The sequence below is a fragment of the Nelumbo lutea genome, chromosome 5 (assembly GCF_056320005.1).
Source record: "Nelumbo lutea isolate HS-2025 chromosome 5, American lotus-T2T, whole genome shotgun sequence".
In the NCBI taxonomy this organism is placed as follows: domain Eukaryota; kingdom Viridiplantae; phylum Streptophyta; class Magnoliopsida; order Proteales; family Nelumbonaceae; genus Nelumbo; species Nelumbo lutea.
This window is the reverse complement of record NC_142688.1, coordinates 77252592-77270137: the sequence shown is the minus strand read 5'-3', so window position 1 is coordinate 77270137 and position 17546 is coordinate 77252592. Positions and strand designations below refer to the sequence as shown.

Here is a 17546-nt window from a genome sequence, read left to right as displayed (position 1 = left end):
CAACATACCTCTTTATTTTTGAGGGGCCATTACATGGCGTAATGGTAAAATCCAATGTTCAGAGAACCGGACCGGGCATTACATGGTGTAATGGTAAAATCCAATGTTCACGGGTTAGAGGTTCAACTGGGGTTGAACCGGAGGTCAAACCGTGATGACATGGCATATACATTTATATACTAGGTATCATATAAATACTATATTATAATATATTTTACAACTTTTAGTATACTTAAATATGGTGGATGAATAGCAAGTTCCTTAATTTTTAAAGCAAATGACTAGGGTTCGAGTCTCTTTATTTAGATTTTCTTTAAAATGTGTGCATAATAAAGTAATATGTAGAATAAAAATCATTAATTAACACAATTAAAGAGGTGGACTAATGGTAATTAAGCAATATATGAAAAAAAGAGGTCATGGGTTCAAGTCTTGTTAAACACATTTTAAAATTTCAATTATTTAAGGACTCGAGGTTTTTTGAAACCAGGACCACTTCACTGACTTTCTGATTAAACCATCCAATCAACTAGTTTTCACTAGGTTTTTAGTAAATACAGTTATTGGGGTATAACCAAACCGGCCAATGTCCCTGGTCATGGTTCAACTGGTCCGACCGGCTGGTCCGGTCCATTTACATATAAACACTAGTAAAATCTCAGGCTGACAAGTGTGAGAACACAAGTTCAAATCTGTGAGTGGCCAATTTATGCAGAAAAGAATGCCTAAGGTTAGGACCGTATCCAGTCTACCCTTCCCAAGACCCTAGATAACTGAGACCAATATTGGGTAATAGCTTTTAAAAATGTCTTCTTGAGTACCATTCCAATCTACTAATGAATTGAAGGTTCCTAGTCAATCTCCTTTGCACCTTCCTTTAAAGGTCTTTACACCCTCCTTTACTAGGGGCACAAGTGTTCACACATGTATTGACATGTGTCAGATAATTAATATTTATTTATATGTTAAAACATAAAATTCTTATATCTTATATAAAATAATCATCCCTAGGCACAACTTGGGTTGGAATGAGTAAGCATTTTACATTGTTTCAGGTTCAGGCTTCGGCCCAGGCCCATTGAAATTTTGACAAAACCCAAACTGGAGCCTGCCCAAGTTGCATCCCTACAGCTTACTAAATGGCATTGCACAGTCAGAACTGGGAAAACTATGATGACCAATAGGATGCAATCTTAGTAGGAACGTTGCAGCAAAATTATCCAGCAGAAGTTAAAGGAACAAACATAATGATATTGCATGACATTTAAGACAAAATCAAACACACAACCATGTAGTATTTTTACGAATTAGAATCCCAACATATGACCACTTGGATTGAATCATAGAAACTACTTTATAGTAGTAATTTCCAGACGCGGTCAGGAGCATATGCAATAATATCAGAGGACATTGAAAGCATAAAGTCAAAAACACAACAATGTAATATCCTCACAAAATTGCAATCCCAAACATAAGCATTCCAATTTGAAAGCAATTGAACATATTTGTGACTGCACAAGAAAGTAGAAGATAAGACCTAACCATATTGACAAAGATTTGTTAATCCAAATGCTTAAATTTTGGGGAAGCCCTTACCCTTATAGAAGAAATTTATAGCATTCACTCTATCTTTGAGAGAGAAATAACATTGAGCAATTTTTAAATATAAGTTTCCCTGCATAAGTTTGCAATGCAGAAAGGCATTCAGAAAACTAGAAGAATGAACAAACCCAGCAAAAACTATATCAAAGGTCAAATGCCTAAGTGATAAGAGGATCACAAAGGACAAAATAAATGCTACTGTCAATGCAACAATGAATAGGAACTTCATGCAAAAAATGTGCAAAAATATGTGATAATTCTATTTTCTTTTTTTGTGTGTTTTATGATTAGGAGTTTGTTTTATATTTCTATGTATAAGGTACTCCTCAGCAGATTTCATTTTCTTTTTTTTTTTTTTTTTTTTGGTCTCATAATTGGGAGGTTTGATGGGTCTTTTGTTGCTGTCATATGGAATACAAAACCAGGAGCATACCAGTCTTTTTGTTTCTATTTTCTTTTTTTGAAAAGTAAAGATAAATTTCATGAAAAAGGAGAAATAAAGTAAAAAGAAGGAAGATGATAAGGCATCACCTGAGAGAAGAAAACCCTCAAAACACCAACATTCACCCAAACCGTAGCCACATTTCTGGCCCCTAACACAAAAACATGAACACCACTCCCAATCACCTAAACCCCCCTGACAAAAGAGACCCACAAATCCCCTTACTCCTTAGCCCAACTTTAAAGCTTACTCCTCCACATCCTCCAGCTCATCATTACAGCAGCTTTTTTTTTTTGGAAAAAGCTAATGTAAATTTATTCAAACCAACACATACAAGCTGTGTTCACACCCAAAAAGGCAGCCTGACAGCCACAATCTCCACCACGAGTTAGAACGAAATAAAACAGACAAATTCAGACTTCTGAACTCCTCAGTAACTGACACCCAAGAGATTAACTTGCCCACTGCTTTCTGAATTAATCTTCAGGACTCTTAGCTCTATTACAGAAAATCCTACTGTTCCTCTCAGCCCAAATGGACCACAAGACAGCAGCAGTAGTAGTCCTCCACACCATTTTCCCTTTCTTGCTTAGGCCTTTGCAATTCCAGAAGCAGAGGAGCTCCTTAACCGATCTTGGCATAGCCCAACGGATATTCATGGATTTGAGAAAGTTGTTCCCACACCTGAGAGGAAAATGGACAGTGAATACACAAATGGTCTGTTGATTCAGGAAGGCACCCACAAAGACCACAAGATAAATCCAAGATTTGAATGCCCCACCTCACAAGATTAGATCTGGAAAGACATTTGTCAAGGGCCATCGTCCAAATCAGAAAGTTGGATTTTGATGGACTTATAGGGTTCCATAGCTGTGTAGCTGGGAAACCAGTGAGACCCAATCTGCAAAGCTTAGAGGCCAGGGATTTGACAGAAAATTCCCCATCCGGATTCCACTTCCAGCACCATTTATCTTCCGAGAGCAGGTCTATCTTCTGCTTCTGAAGAAGAGTCAACATCTCCATAATCTCTTCAAACTCCCAATCAAAAAGGTTCCTTCTAAAGAGTGGGGTCCAAGTAACAGAATCTCCAGCCGAACAAAAGCACTCAGCCACAGATGCTTCTTGCTTAGAAGCACACTGGAAAACAAGGGGAAAAGACTCAGCTAGGGAGCCATCCAAGCACCAAGAGTCCTTTCAAAATTTAGTTCTATCCCCTTTACCAATCATGACTGAAATCCTTTCCAATATGACAGAGAAATTCTTCATGATACCTTTTCATAGAGAATTGCCCCAATTTGGAGGAGGATCCCTAGATCTCCAGTTACCCCACTCCACCCCATATTTACCAGCTATGAGGGATCTCCACCAAGCATTACTTTCAGCCGAGAATCTCCAGATCCACTTACAAAGGAGGGCAGAATTAAAACTCTTCAACTTCCTTATACATAAACCACCTTCAGCCTTAGGAAGACATACTTGATCCCAATTGACTAGGTGAACTCTTTGCTCCTCTTCCCAACCCCTCCAAAGAAAACTTCTTTGAAGCTGCTCCAGTCTTCTTGCTACTTTATTTGGGATAGGGAAAAGAGAGAGGAAATAAGTAGGTAAATTGGAGAGGGTACTTTTTATTAGAGTAACCCTACCCCCAAAAGATAGATATCTTGCCTTCCATGATAGTAATTTCCTCTCCATTCTTTCAATAACTGGATCCCAAATCAAGGAAGCTAAACAATTTGCTCCCAGAGGCAAACCCAAATATTTCACTAGGAGGGATTCAATCTGACAAGCCAGCACCTCCGCACAGTCAACTATGTTGGTTACTTGACCCACTGGAATGATTTGATTTTTGTTGCAATTGACTTTGAGCCCAGAGACCACCTCAAACCAGGTTAAAATCCCAAGGACAAAATCTAGCTGGGAAGGAGAAGCATCCACAAAACACAAAGTATCATCTGCAAATTGGAGAATATTGACCTTTTCCCCTCAGGAGCAATTGCAAAACCTTCCCACTCACCAGAATCAGCTGCCTTTTTACAGAATAGAGCAAGTATTTTGATAACACAAATAAAGAGAAAGGGGCACAGGGGGTCATCCTGTCTTAGACCCCTAGAACTAGTAAAAAACCCTACTGACTGACCATTAATCAAAACTGAAATTTTGGGAGAGGTTATACACACTTTAGTCTAGTTTCTCCATTTCTGCCCAAATTTCATTTGACGCAACACAAAATCAACACACCTCCAGTTAACATGGTCATAAGCCTTCTCAATATCAAGTATGCAAATCAAACCTGGGACACCCTCTCTTCTTCTTGAGTGAATCAGCTCATTAGCAATAAGAATAGAGTCAAGCATCTGCCTCCCCGGGACAAAAGCACTTTGATTGTTTGAGATAACACTTCCTAACACCCCTTTCATTCTCTCAGCAAGAACTTTAGCTAGGATCTTATAAAAACTGTGTAGAAGGCTGATTGGTCTGAAATCTTTAATATTCAGTATCCCTTCAATTTTTGGAATGAGGGTAATAAAAGTAGTGTTTAAACTTCTTTGAAGCGAAGCATTATCATAAAATGCCTGAAAGACATAAAATGCCTGAAAGACATTCAGAATGTCTTGCTTCACAAAGTCCCAGCATAATATAAAAGAGGTTGGTAAGACCATCCGGCCCTGGCAATTTATCATCCGCCAACATGGTAATAGCAGCTTCAATTTCCTCCTCCATAAAAGGTCTCTCAATAAAAGAAATCTGATCTTCACTCTACTGCTTGAAGGGAAGGTTTCTAGGAAAGGGTCTGAAGGTCCAAAACTCTTTATAAAGATTTTTAAAAAAGTTAGTTGCCACTACCTTCTTCATTTCGGCATCAGATTTCCCCACTCTTTCCTCCCACTCCAACTTACTGATTGAAGAAGCTCTTGCTCTAGCATTTGCCATTCTATGAAAGAAATAAGTGTTTTTATCCCCCTCTTTTAACTAAACCACTTAGCCCTCTGCCTCCACTTGATTTCTTCTGTCACAGCCAACTTATCATAATTAACCTATGCCTGGGATCTCTTTAATCTGCTTTACTCTGATAAAGGACCAATCTCTTCTGCTGAATCAATTTCCTTAATGATACTCAATAAAGCTCTCTTTTCAGTTTCTGAATTCAAATTTTTCTTCATTTTCCAGATTTTTAGTCTCTCTTTAATGGCACTAAGTTTTTTTCCAAGATGAAAGAGCTAGTACCGACCACCTACAAGTCTTTCCACACAGTCTTCAACAAGGGAATAAGATTATCATCTTCAAACCAGGCATTCTCAAATTTAAAGGGGTCTCTGATTTTTCCTCTAAAGCCACAGACCAACTGGATTGGAGTATGGTCTGAAACTGGCCTAGGGAGGGCAATTTGCTTAAAATCAGGGAAAAGCTCTTTCCAATTATAGGAAACCAAGAACCAGTCCAATCTCACTAGGGTGGGGTTGTCTTGATTATTGGTCCAAGTAAAACGACTACCTTGAAGAGGGAAGTTCATCAACTCAAATCTGTTAATAAAATCAGCGAACTGAAGCATCGCTCTTGAGAAAGTAACATTAAAGTCACCTCCAATAACCCATGGGTAAGACAAATTTCCCCTCGCCTCAACCAATTCTTCCCAAAAATTCTCCCGGAGATTTGTCTGTAAGGCCATAAATATTTGTGATTTGACAGATATTACCATCAGTAAACTTCAGAACTAAGGAAACTGAAAAGGTTCCAATGTGAGAAGAGATTAAACTGCAGACAGAAGGATCCCAAAGGCTCAACAAACCCCCCGCACTTCCCATTGCCAATTTTGCCTTCCATATGACCTCTCCCTCCCCCCAGATGCTTCTAACAGTTGCAGCATCCACACTTTCCAGTTTAGTTTCTTGAAGCAGGATAACCTTCGAACTCGACTTCTTCAGAGATGCACACACCACTAATCTTCTTTTTCCCAAACCCAAACCTCTTACATTCCAAGATAAGATTTTTAACTCCATTAAAAACAGCAAGAACAGAGCAAAACAACTTCAAACTTAAATTTTTCTCCCCCCCCCCCTCGACATCCCCTCACTGCTACCTGCCTTATCATTTAAACCCCACGTCAGCCTCATCATCTCTCTACTCCTCTTAGAGTTTGTTCCACCTTTCTTTGCCACTAATTTCCCTCTCTCCAGAAGAAACCCAAGAAGCAGCAGCAGAAATATAAGACTGCTTACCTCCCAAATGACGAATTAGATGTCTTTCCTTTGTTATTACTCAACTGAACCACGCTTCCAATTGCCTCTCTCAATTCAATTCCTCTTTCCCCCTCCTCCTGTGATCTAAGCTGATGAGGTTCCTCCCCCCTATCTTCAAACTGAAAATTTGAGTCCACCATGGCAATGGGGTCAGCATCAACCAAATTTTCTTCCACCTCGCCAACACTAGGTGATGGACATCCATCCTGGTATCCTCCATGAAAGGTGAAGCTGATGGACACTGAGGGCTAGGAGGTTGAGGATGAACAATCTGAACGCTGGCACTACCCTTCGAAACCATCAGCAGAGAAACCTGGTTCTGAACATGCTCTTCACGATTGCTCCCTACTTTCTTTGGACTCTGGCTGGACTACCAAGGTTCCCCTATGGCTCGGGCTACATGGTTCATTCCTATAGAGGAGAAACTTCGGTTTACTACTTGCTTTGGGCCCAAGCCCACTACCGAACACCTGTGAAGGACTCCTATCCGGGGTTGGTTGGATCGGTATGGGCTTCTTAGCCCTTATTAAATTCTCCTAACTCAAGCACTGTTTGAGGACAGGAGACTGTCGGTTCTCCCTACAACTTTTTGGCAAGCTTTCCTCCATAGGTGCCATGCGCATCTCCACTAAACACCATTTAATTAAGTTTTTTATTTCTTCAATTCCCAAGCTACGCCCATTGAACCCAAAATTTGAATTTTGAACTCCTTTGATATTATCCCTAGCCAGCACATCTTGACCCTCCAAACCATCCAAGGTCGAATGGCTCGGGTTGGAACTGATTCTATCTCCATCCTCACCTTCATCAGCCACCGGAAAAATTTAACGGTTATCAGAAGTCAGGTTGAACGTCACTGAGACGCATTTGAGGTTGAAGATTTTCACCAACATCCTCCAAAACTAAGGTTTTAGAGAACTCAGATACCACTCTCCCCTCTTTTGGGGCTTCCCGTTTCCACGATCTCCCCACTTCTATCTACTCACAGCCGGCAGAATCTCCAACCAGATTTGGACAAAAAACAAAGCTTCCCCCGCGGCAATATCCACCTTATTCGGGATGGACTCACCCCTGCACACCTTCATTCTGACCCACTCACAGGTTGCAACCTCTAGAGGGGAATCGTCAGTCTCAATGAAACCCCCACACACATCTCCAATGGCTTTAATCACACTTGGACACTAGAGAAGTAGGGGAAGGTCAAAAACCCTAATCCAAATTGAATCCATACGATCAACTTCAGAGTTAGGCTCCGGATAGATGCACCCCGCGCTCGCACCCCACCAATCCAGCAAGAGAGAGTTCCTTCCCATTTGCCACGGCCCATTACGCAAGATCACTCTGCTTCAGCTCTCAAGGGACAAATGAACAAGAAAAGACCATCTGCCATTTTCTTCACCCTTGTTCCCCCCACCTCCCTCCACATTGTACTTGCCCATATCTCCACCTCTCTAACCCCCACCCCCCCACCAAAATCTCCCTACCAAATAGTTATGTAGAAAGTCCCTTCTTGCTTCAACCGCCTTAGTCTATGTTACTGCTACCAGTTTATCTTCCAACATTTTGACTTCCGTAACGCCAAAACCAGGCCATGCTCCCGCAGCCACTGCTTTGCTATAGGAAAAATTGGTTCTTGTCCTCGCATCCTTCTCTTCTCTTCATTACCAATTATTTGCTTCCCATCTCCTCTTCCCTCCAAAAGATTTCCTGGAAGGGATTTTACGAAACATCAGGTCCAGAAATCTTCCTTCAACACTCTTTGAGAAAAAATCACAACTCTCCGTCTATCTCTTCATCTCCGAGCAACTCTGAGCATCTCCAACTATCTTCGAGCATCTCCGAGAGCTGCTTGACATTTTCTTATTGAAGATATGTTAATTCCTGACATGGAAATGAATATCATCTATCAACCAATACAAATCAATGTACAGGTTATGTCCATCAATGCCTTCACTTTTCTCCCATTCCATGAAAGCTCTTCTAGCAAACCTCTTGCCACCGAAAAAGAAAAGACCTGACAGTCTTTTTGTTTGTATTATGTTATCATGGTTAACAATGTCGACAATACTTGGCAAAATAGCCCTATTTTTCTAGGTGGCAATACAAAATTTTCCAAGAACCCTTTTTTCCCAAATATCTCTGATATTTTTTCAATATGTCAATAATATCTCAAATTTCATTGATAGATTATATTTTTTTTTAAATTTTAGAATATTATTAAAAACTTTGTGATATTTCATTAAAATTGTCATAATCTTCTAAAAATATTTTCCTAAAACAACCATGGGAAATTTCTGATTGGGTAATTGGCCTACTATTTTGATATAATTCACTAAGTCAATATAATTCAAAAAAAAAAAGTAAAATGCATATACCAATTAAAGAGTATTCCCAAATTAATCAAAATATCATCACCATCAATCACCCATGCCTTATCCCAACTATATGGGTTGGCTACAAGAATCTTGTTTTGCCAATCTGTTTTATTTAAAGTCATATCAAATGTTAAATTATTAGTGCTAAAACCATTTCTTACAACATCTACCCATGTCCTTTTAGATCTATCCCTAGCTCTTCCAGCCCCTTCCACTTGTAACAAACATAGTCTTCTAGGCGCCAAGGCGAGGCAAGGTGACAGGGGGCACCTAGGCAATGGATTCTTTTTTAGTAAAAACAACATATGCTAGGGTATTTCCCTAGGTTCCATAGCCATCTTTCCTTAATAACTATCCATAATTTTCATAAGCAAATTAAAAAATTCATGTTTAAGTCTAGAAAATCGACATATTTATGAGAAGAAAAAGAAGAAAGAAAAGAAAATTCAAAAAATATAGGGGCCGAACCCCTATTTTTGTTATAGGAAAAGAAGAAAAGAAAATGTGGAAGAAGAAATGTGGTATTGATTAGACAAAATTTTAAGTTCTTCTCTTACTTATTGGTTCATATTTTTAAGTCTTTGAGGGTTCAATACAGCAGTTAGCAATGTTTGTGTTGATTAATTGATTAAACCCTAATGAATAAGAAAATAACAAAAAGAAAGTAGTTTATAAACACAAAAAATGAATATTTTTGTTCAATGATGACTATTTTATAATTATAATCTCAAAAAATTAACAATATAAAAGTATTTTATAAGACAGTATACAACTACTTGGCAACTGGGCAAGGTGAGCCTCCAAGGGTGCCTTGTCGCTTAGGCATCGTCTTGACAACTATGGTAACAAATAACTTCTACTACAGCTATTGGTAGTCCTCTATGCATGTGACCATACCATCTTAGTCTACTCTCTCTCATTTTATCCCCAATTGGAGCTGTTGGTGGCCTACTATCTCTCATTTTCCACTCATCCATCTTAGTATCTGAATTTCTGCCACACTTTGCACCATGCAACATAGTTGGCCTTACAACTGTTCCATAGAATTTTCCTTTTAATCTAAGTGGTATTCTCCTCTCACACAAAAGTCCAAATGCACCCCTCCATTTTTCCCAATATACTCTTCATTCAGTGACACCCTCCTCAATCTCTCACTTGTTATGAATTATTGAACCAAGTTACTGAAAATGGTTACATTGATTTATCTCTTGGTCTCCAACCCTAAGTGTATCCTGATTTATACTCCAATTATTACTAAATTTACATGTCATATACTTTGTTTTAGTACTTATTTTAAAACCTCTTATTTCTAAGGTATTTTATAATAAGCTTAATTTGGAATTTAATCCTTCATCATTTTCATCAATTAAAACAATGTCATCTGCAAACAAGATGCACCATGCAACTTTCTCCTCAAAATGTTTAGTCGATCCATCTATTACTAGTGCAGATAGATAAGGGCTAAGTGCTAAACCTTGGTGAAGACATGACATCATAACTGTAAAATCTTAAGTCTCTCCCACCGGTGTTCTAACATTGATTGTTACCCCCACCTACAATCCTTCATTAGGTCTATGTACCTATTTTGAACCCCTTTCTTTTCCAAGACCCACCATATTATCTATCTAGTAATTTTATCCTAAGTAGGGGTGATCATGGGTCGGGCCAATCTGGCCAATGATGACTTAATTAGGTCTATGTACCTATTTTGAACCCCTTTCTTTCCAAGACCCAACATATTATCTATCTAGGAATTCTATCCTAAGTAGGGGTGATCATGGGCCGGGCCAATCTGGTCTTGCGTCAGGTTTAGCACCAATAATGACTTTAACCTAAATCCAAGCCCAACCCAATCAGTACCCTGGGCCTAGATTGCAAGCCCAAGCCCGAACCTACAAGCCGGGTTACCGGACTTGCCGAGCTTAATGAATAGTGACTTTGGGCCTATGACATCGAATAATAAAAATTTAAATTATTTAAAGCTTTATATTTAATAACATGTAATACATGCAAAAAAATAGTGTACAAGACAGTTAAATTGGGCATGGCTAGCCTTTAGGCCCATGGCACAAAAAATAAGGTATAGGCCTCATTTAATTGCCAAGCCTGATTTGGCTTGGCTTACCTATTATTTTATAGATGAAGGCAAGGCCTTCATTCCCATTCTTAAGCAATGTGGGACTTGGAACAACAGTAAATAGTTAGTGCAACCAACCTATTGAGTGTTTCCCCCAGTCCCACATTGCTCAAGAATGGAAATGAAGGCAAGTCCTTCATCTATAAAAGGTTTTGCTTAGGAGGACAATTCTCGTAGTAGAATTGACTCAAGTGTTGACATGCGTCTATTCATAAATAATTATATAAAAAATAAGCATTTAATAGAAAATAAGATATGCTTGTGTATATATAAAATATAAAATAAACATATATTATAACAATAATATGTATATTATATATTATATATGTTGAGTTGTGGGCCGATTTTATTTGTTTTTACTTACATAACTTAGTAAGGTAGTTGTTGGGCCTTAGGCCCATTAGTTTATGTTTAAGTTAAGTGTGACTTTTCAGCTTCATACAAGTAGCCAACTTACTAAGGGCATACTTGTATTTGTACACTCTTTATTTATGAGTATATAATCTAATGAAAGGGGGCGGCCAGATTAGTTATTTGGCTTCTCCTCCATTCCCTTCTATCTCTCTTCTCTTTCTTTCTAGCGGAAACCTTTTCCTCTCTTCTTTCTTTTACAAATTTTATACCAAAACAGGTTATCAAAGCATTTCTATAATATATTTAAAAATACATATAATATTATATTGCAGGCCAGGTTGGGCACGGGCCGAGAAATTTGTAGGTCAGGCTGGGCCAAGTTTCCAGGCCAGGCATGATCACCCCTAATCATAAGCCTAGATCAATGAACACCTTATGAAGATCTTTCTTCTTTCTAAACTTTTCTACAATCATTTCAAAAGAAATATATGTTCCATGCATGATCTCCCTAGCATAAAGCCAAATTGGTTCTCTAATACACTCATTCAAGTTGTAATCTTTGTTAAATTATTCTCTCTCCCAAAGTTTCATAGAGTGGCTCATGAGTTGAATCCCCCTATAGTTATTAAAACTTCGTATATCACCTTTGTCTTAAATATAGGCACCAAACTAGTGTTTCTCCAATCATTAGGCACATTTTTGTATTTTACTATCTTATTAAATAGCTTAATTAACCATAACAAGACTACCTCTTCCATACCTTTCCACACATCTACCGGAATCCCATCAAGTCTTAGCACCTTTCCCTTCTTTATCTTATTTAGTACCACTTTTACTTCACTAACTCAAACTTCACAAAGGTACACATTACCTTTAACAGTACCAGTATTGCTAGCTTCTCCTCCATTAGCGCCCTTTCCACACATTCTCAATAGTTTCAATAAGAGTTCAATGGCATCAAAAGTTGATTTTGCAACAAAACAGGATGAAATGCTGGAAGCTTTCAAGATCTAATTTTGTTGGCATTGGTTTTTATATATATACTTGAGGACTACTTGTTCTCTTCTTCCAATATAGTATTTCTCCTATACATGAATCAATTTCTTTCATACTACCAAAAAGAAAAATGCTACTAAAAACAATATAAGGAAAAATTTTGACAATTTTGCATTTTGTTAAGATCCAAGTAACTGGCCTATGAATATTAGCATGGGAGGTTCTGCATCCCACATCAAAGATGATGAGAGTGAAAAAGTATTCTGACTAATTCCAATCAGGTGTGCAAAGGGTTATCCAATAGACCATGCCTTTGCATAAGAATGTTTTTGGAAACAATAATCATCAGCATTGTTGATATTGGATCACTGTCAAGTTTATAAAGAAGAAGACATCAAAAAGCAATATAAGAAAAGTTGTCCATGAGCTAGTTTTGAAGTCTTTCTATTAAAGGTATATAATCTACAATCTGTTCCATGAGCTAGTCATGTGACAAGTCATGCACTCATTAAGGTGAATTTAGTAGACTATAGATCGGTTTGAGCGGTCTAGAAGTAAACTGAAGGAGGATCATTATTTGTTGTTAAAAAGGTTTTGAGGGAAGAAACTAGATAATTTGTTGAAGCCACTATGGCAGCAATTTGGAAAAATCTAATAAAATCTGTATTAAGTTCTTCCCATTTCTCTGGTTCAACTCCGGGGTTTATAGACTGAAATTTTGCCTGAAATCATGTTTATTTAGCTTCCATGCTTTGCTTTATTCTTCTTCATCCAAGTTTGTGTAATATATCTATCACATATTCATGAAAATGCGAACTCCAATTTCTCCGGCCATGTAATTAGGGAAAGTAATTCAAATAAATCAAATGAAAGATTATCAGAGTTTTAATTCATTAGTATCAAACCTATCTTGCCAAAAACTAAGCAATGCTGCAGCAAAGAGGAAAACCATATAAATATTTCTTTGTCAAAGCAGTATCATATTATGGTAACCGCGCATCAAAAATGAGTAAGGACACTTCTTACATTTTCATTCCCAGTTTTCTTCTCTGGCATAAAATAATACTTCAATGCAGATTCATGATGCCCAAGATTCATATAAGTGTCTGCAACTTGAATTATTAAGTCGTTTTGATCATCTGCATGCTCCATCTCCAAAACCCTGAAAAGAATCTAAAATGCACTTTGCGAACTTCAGTAAGAATTCAGAATTGCTTTTTTTTTCCTTATTATAAAAAAATCTAAACTTAATCATACAAAGAAGTTCCTAGCGTGGAATGCATTACTATTACTATTGCAGAACAATAGTAAAACAATAATAAAACGATGAAATGATAATAATAATAATAATAATAATAATAAGGAAATAAAAAATAATAATACAAATATTAATATTATAATAATACTTTTGAGTTTCCCATAAATATTCTACTGTGATATTATTTTATTATTATGTTGCTAATACTTTTGTTATTATTTTACTGCCTTGTTATAATTTTCTTACTATTTTATTATTTTACTATAATTTGATTACTATTTTATCTATAAAATATTAACGAAAAATAGTAGGAGTATGTTACTAATAATAAAGTATGAATGAAATGTGCAAAAGGTTCTTTGGGGATAAAAACTAAGAACGTTGTCAGGTCTGATATCTAAACTGAAGTGATAAGAGGTCTTAAAAGAACATTCTGAAGTCTAACTTCAGACATGCAAGACAGACCAAAAGAATAATACATTAGTGACATCAATAAGTCAGGTTTGGTATTGGTCTGCATCAACCCAAACCCGATGTAGGACGGGTTCACTTGACCTAAAGCTGACTCCAAACACCATCAAGATTGACCTGAACTCAACCCTGCAAAGTTAGACCAAGGCAGATTTACCACTTAACCCAACCCATTAACATCCCTAGGTCTAGTAATAGCCATAGTAACATGATAGAAACCCTGGGAATGCTGCATTGTCAACCATTAGCTCTCCTCGCCCAAAACCAATGTCTAACTGCACCTCATACAAATTTAGAACATCCTGACTCAGAATATGTTGCTTAGCAAACTGAAACTCAAGGTTGAATCTTGCCAAGAACTCAAACACCTTGTTCTTCACAAGTGTTGTGTTTTGCTTCAAGTCTTATGTGCACCACCTGACCTCCTCTAAGTGATAAATTTCCTCCCAAAGAGACTAAAGAGACAACTAGGTAAGTGCAAAGACACTGGCATTTACCCACCAAAAAAAAAAGAAAAATAAAAAACTCCTACTTGGACTCTAGCTGCTAATTATATTCAGATTTCAAAAAAAGAGTAGAAATTTCCTTTTTCAAACTTGGATACTATAACTCAACAATTCTCTCACTATAAGAAATTAGAAATTAATAAAAATTATTAGACATGATAGACTATAAATATTAATCGTGAAAGTTACTATAAATAGCAACCAAAGGAATTATTATAAATGAAAGTGAAGTTCCACCAGTCAACCTGTTCACCTCATTTTGAAGATAACTTGCAGAACCCAAAAATCAGTCACCTTAAACCCTTTAGTTGGATACTTCCACATGTAGGACTGAACTGAAAATCTATAGTATCGGAGTACTATAAGTGTAATTTAATGCCACCAAATTTCAACCAAATCAAACAAGGTTTGAACATTCAATCAGCGACTGATTTTTTTGGTCAGTAGTGCACTCTGCAGGTTGCGTCTGACATCTTGTCTTCCATTTCTTTGTTTCCATATTTGCATCTCTTTATATGGTTGCAACTTAAGTTGCAACCTGCCACAGAACTGCTGATATCAACAGGTCATAAGGAACCACTAAATCAGCAGAGAATGATCTCAAGAATATCCAACTATAGCTCTAACATCTAATACCAACTTGAAGTGGTTTAGTTGAAGATTCAAAAAGAAAACACAAATACAACAGAGATCAGAAAGAATAGGAGAAAAGAAGATATGAGTGAATGTGACAGACAGGTCATTCAACCACTCTCACTAATATTTATATCATACTCAAATAAAAGGAAAGGATATTGCAGTCCCCGTTTATCTAAATACTGGGGAAAATAACCCTGAATAGAAAATGTGGGACTACCAACAGATATAAGCATTTGTCCATATATTCAGAGAAACATGTACACATAATTGATGTCAGAAACACATCTGCACAGAGATCGATATCATATTTCATAAATGCCACCTACACATAACCATAGTTAATATATGCAGAGAAATATGCCAACAAAATTTCTTCAAGGACCATAATCGCACAAAGATGCTATCAGCTCTTTTAAAAGCTCAACACACAATTCAGAGTTATAACCTACAGTTCAAATTAATCTTAAGAGCAAGTTAAAATACACACAGAATGAAACAAACCTCAGCATTTTCCATGTTACCAAGATGAACATTGCAAATTCCTGCCCTCACAATTAGATGTAGTGGAAACTCCTTTTCAGAGGAGTAAGTGGATCGTATATTTTCAATCTGCTGAAGAGCTTTAGCATATGAATTAGTTTCCATGTGTATGGAAGCTAGTACATTAACCACAGCCCAATCGGTATCAGTTGGATGATCTTTGATATAGTCCTCAAGAATGCTAACAGCACGTTCAACCTGACCACACTTTTGGTACATCTGAAAGCAAATTGACAAGAAAAAGAAATGGAAAATCAGGTTCCTGACTATATGAACAACTAAAGGTATGCAGCATATCAGATGTAAAAGCAACTCATTAAGAGACATTTGGAAGTATGTTCAAAAGGGTTAGACATTATGAAAGCAAAGTTATAATATAAGTTCTCCAGACTCCAGAAGTCTTAAAAGAATAATGATCACAGGCATGAATCTTTTGCACTCAGAGACAATTCTTTTTGGAACCCCCTTCCTTGCACTCTCTTTTAGGAGTTTGGAAAGAAGGACCACCTTGCCAACGATATCCCAGACTTTATGCAATTATGCCCCAACCAGCAACCATAAAAACAATGTTGGAGCCTCAAGACTTTCCCCCCTTCAGAATTATCTTGGGATTTCAGTTTTAGAAGAGGCCTTAGAGAAATGGAAAGTGAGGATTTCCTTTTTCTTTTTGATATGTAAAAGTGAGGATGTTATTTAACTGATTGAAATCCTTAATAAGGTGTTCATCCTTAGAGAGGGTCATGATAATAAGGTATGATCAGTGGATCCCTCGGGACAATACTCCTGTAAATCCGTTTCAAGGCTCTAAACGAAGAACCTTTATCCCCAATACAGTTCCCTTATCACAAGGTTCGGGTTGGACCTACACCACCAAAAATTAAACCATTTCTATGGGAAATGACTCTTAGGGTTGTTAACACATGTGACCAGTGATTTAAAAGGCGCATCTGAGGCATGCCTATGCGTACAGGCGAGGCACATTTTAGGGTATGCGCCTCGCCTAGGTCCTAGGTGCAGCCCTTTCAAAAGGTGCATGCCTGGTCAACCTCAGCCCAGGCAGGCGACTTTTGAAAATTTAATTTTTTTTTTTTTTTTGCTTTTTTTGAACCTAGCAGCTGGGCCAAGGCCTCCGCCCCTGGACCCCCTTGCCACCCGTCTTGAGGCAAGCCCAAACAAGTCCATGTTAAGCTAATGTTGTTCATCCATTCATCCTAATAAAATATCTTCTTAAAAATCAATTAAAATTATAAAATCATTATTTTTAAAGTGGTAACTAAGAATTTAAGACCTTAACATGGACTTGTTTGGGCTTGCCTCGAGGGGTGTGGCACAAAGGCGGCTCGTAGAATCAGTAATATAATATGTTTTACATCACATTAGCTACTTGAAGTAATGCAATTGAGGAAAAAAAGAGATTGTGGGTTTTACATGCTTGAAAATTTTTTTATATGTTTGATTGTATTTTTAGATTTTCATTCGAATAGGGCTTAGCAAAAGGGATAAAGTCTTTTGGCAATCAGTGCCTCATGCAGTAATGTGGGGTGTTTGGGATGAAAGAAACACCCGTATCTTTGACAATAAAAGCAGAACCTTGGAGGAGTTAATCTCAGAAATTACCTATCTTTGCATCCTTTGGTCGGTGAATTCAGATCTATTTAAAGGACTTTCAGTCAATGATATTATCAGAAATATTCACCCCTTTCTGTTTCTGCCTCATCCTCAGCAAACTCCCTTGAGGCATCCCGTTTCCATCAGTGAAGGTGTGATAACCCTTAATTTTGACAGATGTGCCTTAGGCAATCTGAGCTTTGCAGGTATTGGTGGTACAGTAAGGGACGAAAGGGGCAATATCTGCTGGACTTTTAGTGGCCCAATCGGTTGGGCCGACTCCACAAAGGCTGAAGTGATGGCTGCTCTCACCGGAATCAGGATAATTAAGAATTTGAGAATTCAGTATTTGATCATTGCAGGTGATTCAGCAAATACAA

The 17546-nt window shown here is 37.6% G+C and overlaps 1 protein-coding gene across 10 annotated transcripts in view; it reads right to left on the bottom strand.

Annotated features, from left to right (window-relative positions):
- LOC148852988 (tetratricopeptide repeat (TPR)-containing protein) overlaps positions 1 to 17546 on the bottom strand; it is a 144392-nt gene that overhangs the window by 62832 nt on the left and 64014 nt on the right. For all 10 annotated transcript variants that reach the window (XM_088944757.1, XM_088944758.1, XM_088944761.1 and 7 more), the window contains exons 6-8: positions 15520 to 15777; positions 13171 to 13317; positions 1597 to 1675 (exon numbers count right to left, since the gene is read on the bottom strand). In XM_088944757.1, coding sequence (XP_088800883.1) covers positions 1597 to 1675; positions 13171 to 13317; positions 15520 to 15777 — 484 coding nt within the window. The remainder of the gene's footprint in view (positions 1 to 1596; positions 1676 to 13170; positions 13318 to 15519; positions 15778 to 17546) is intronic.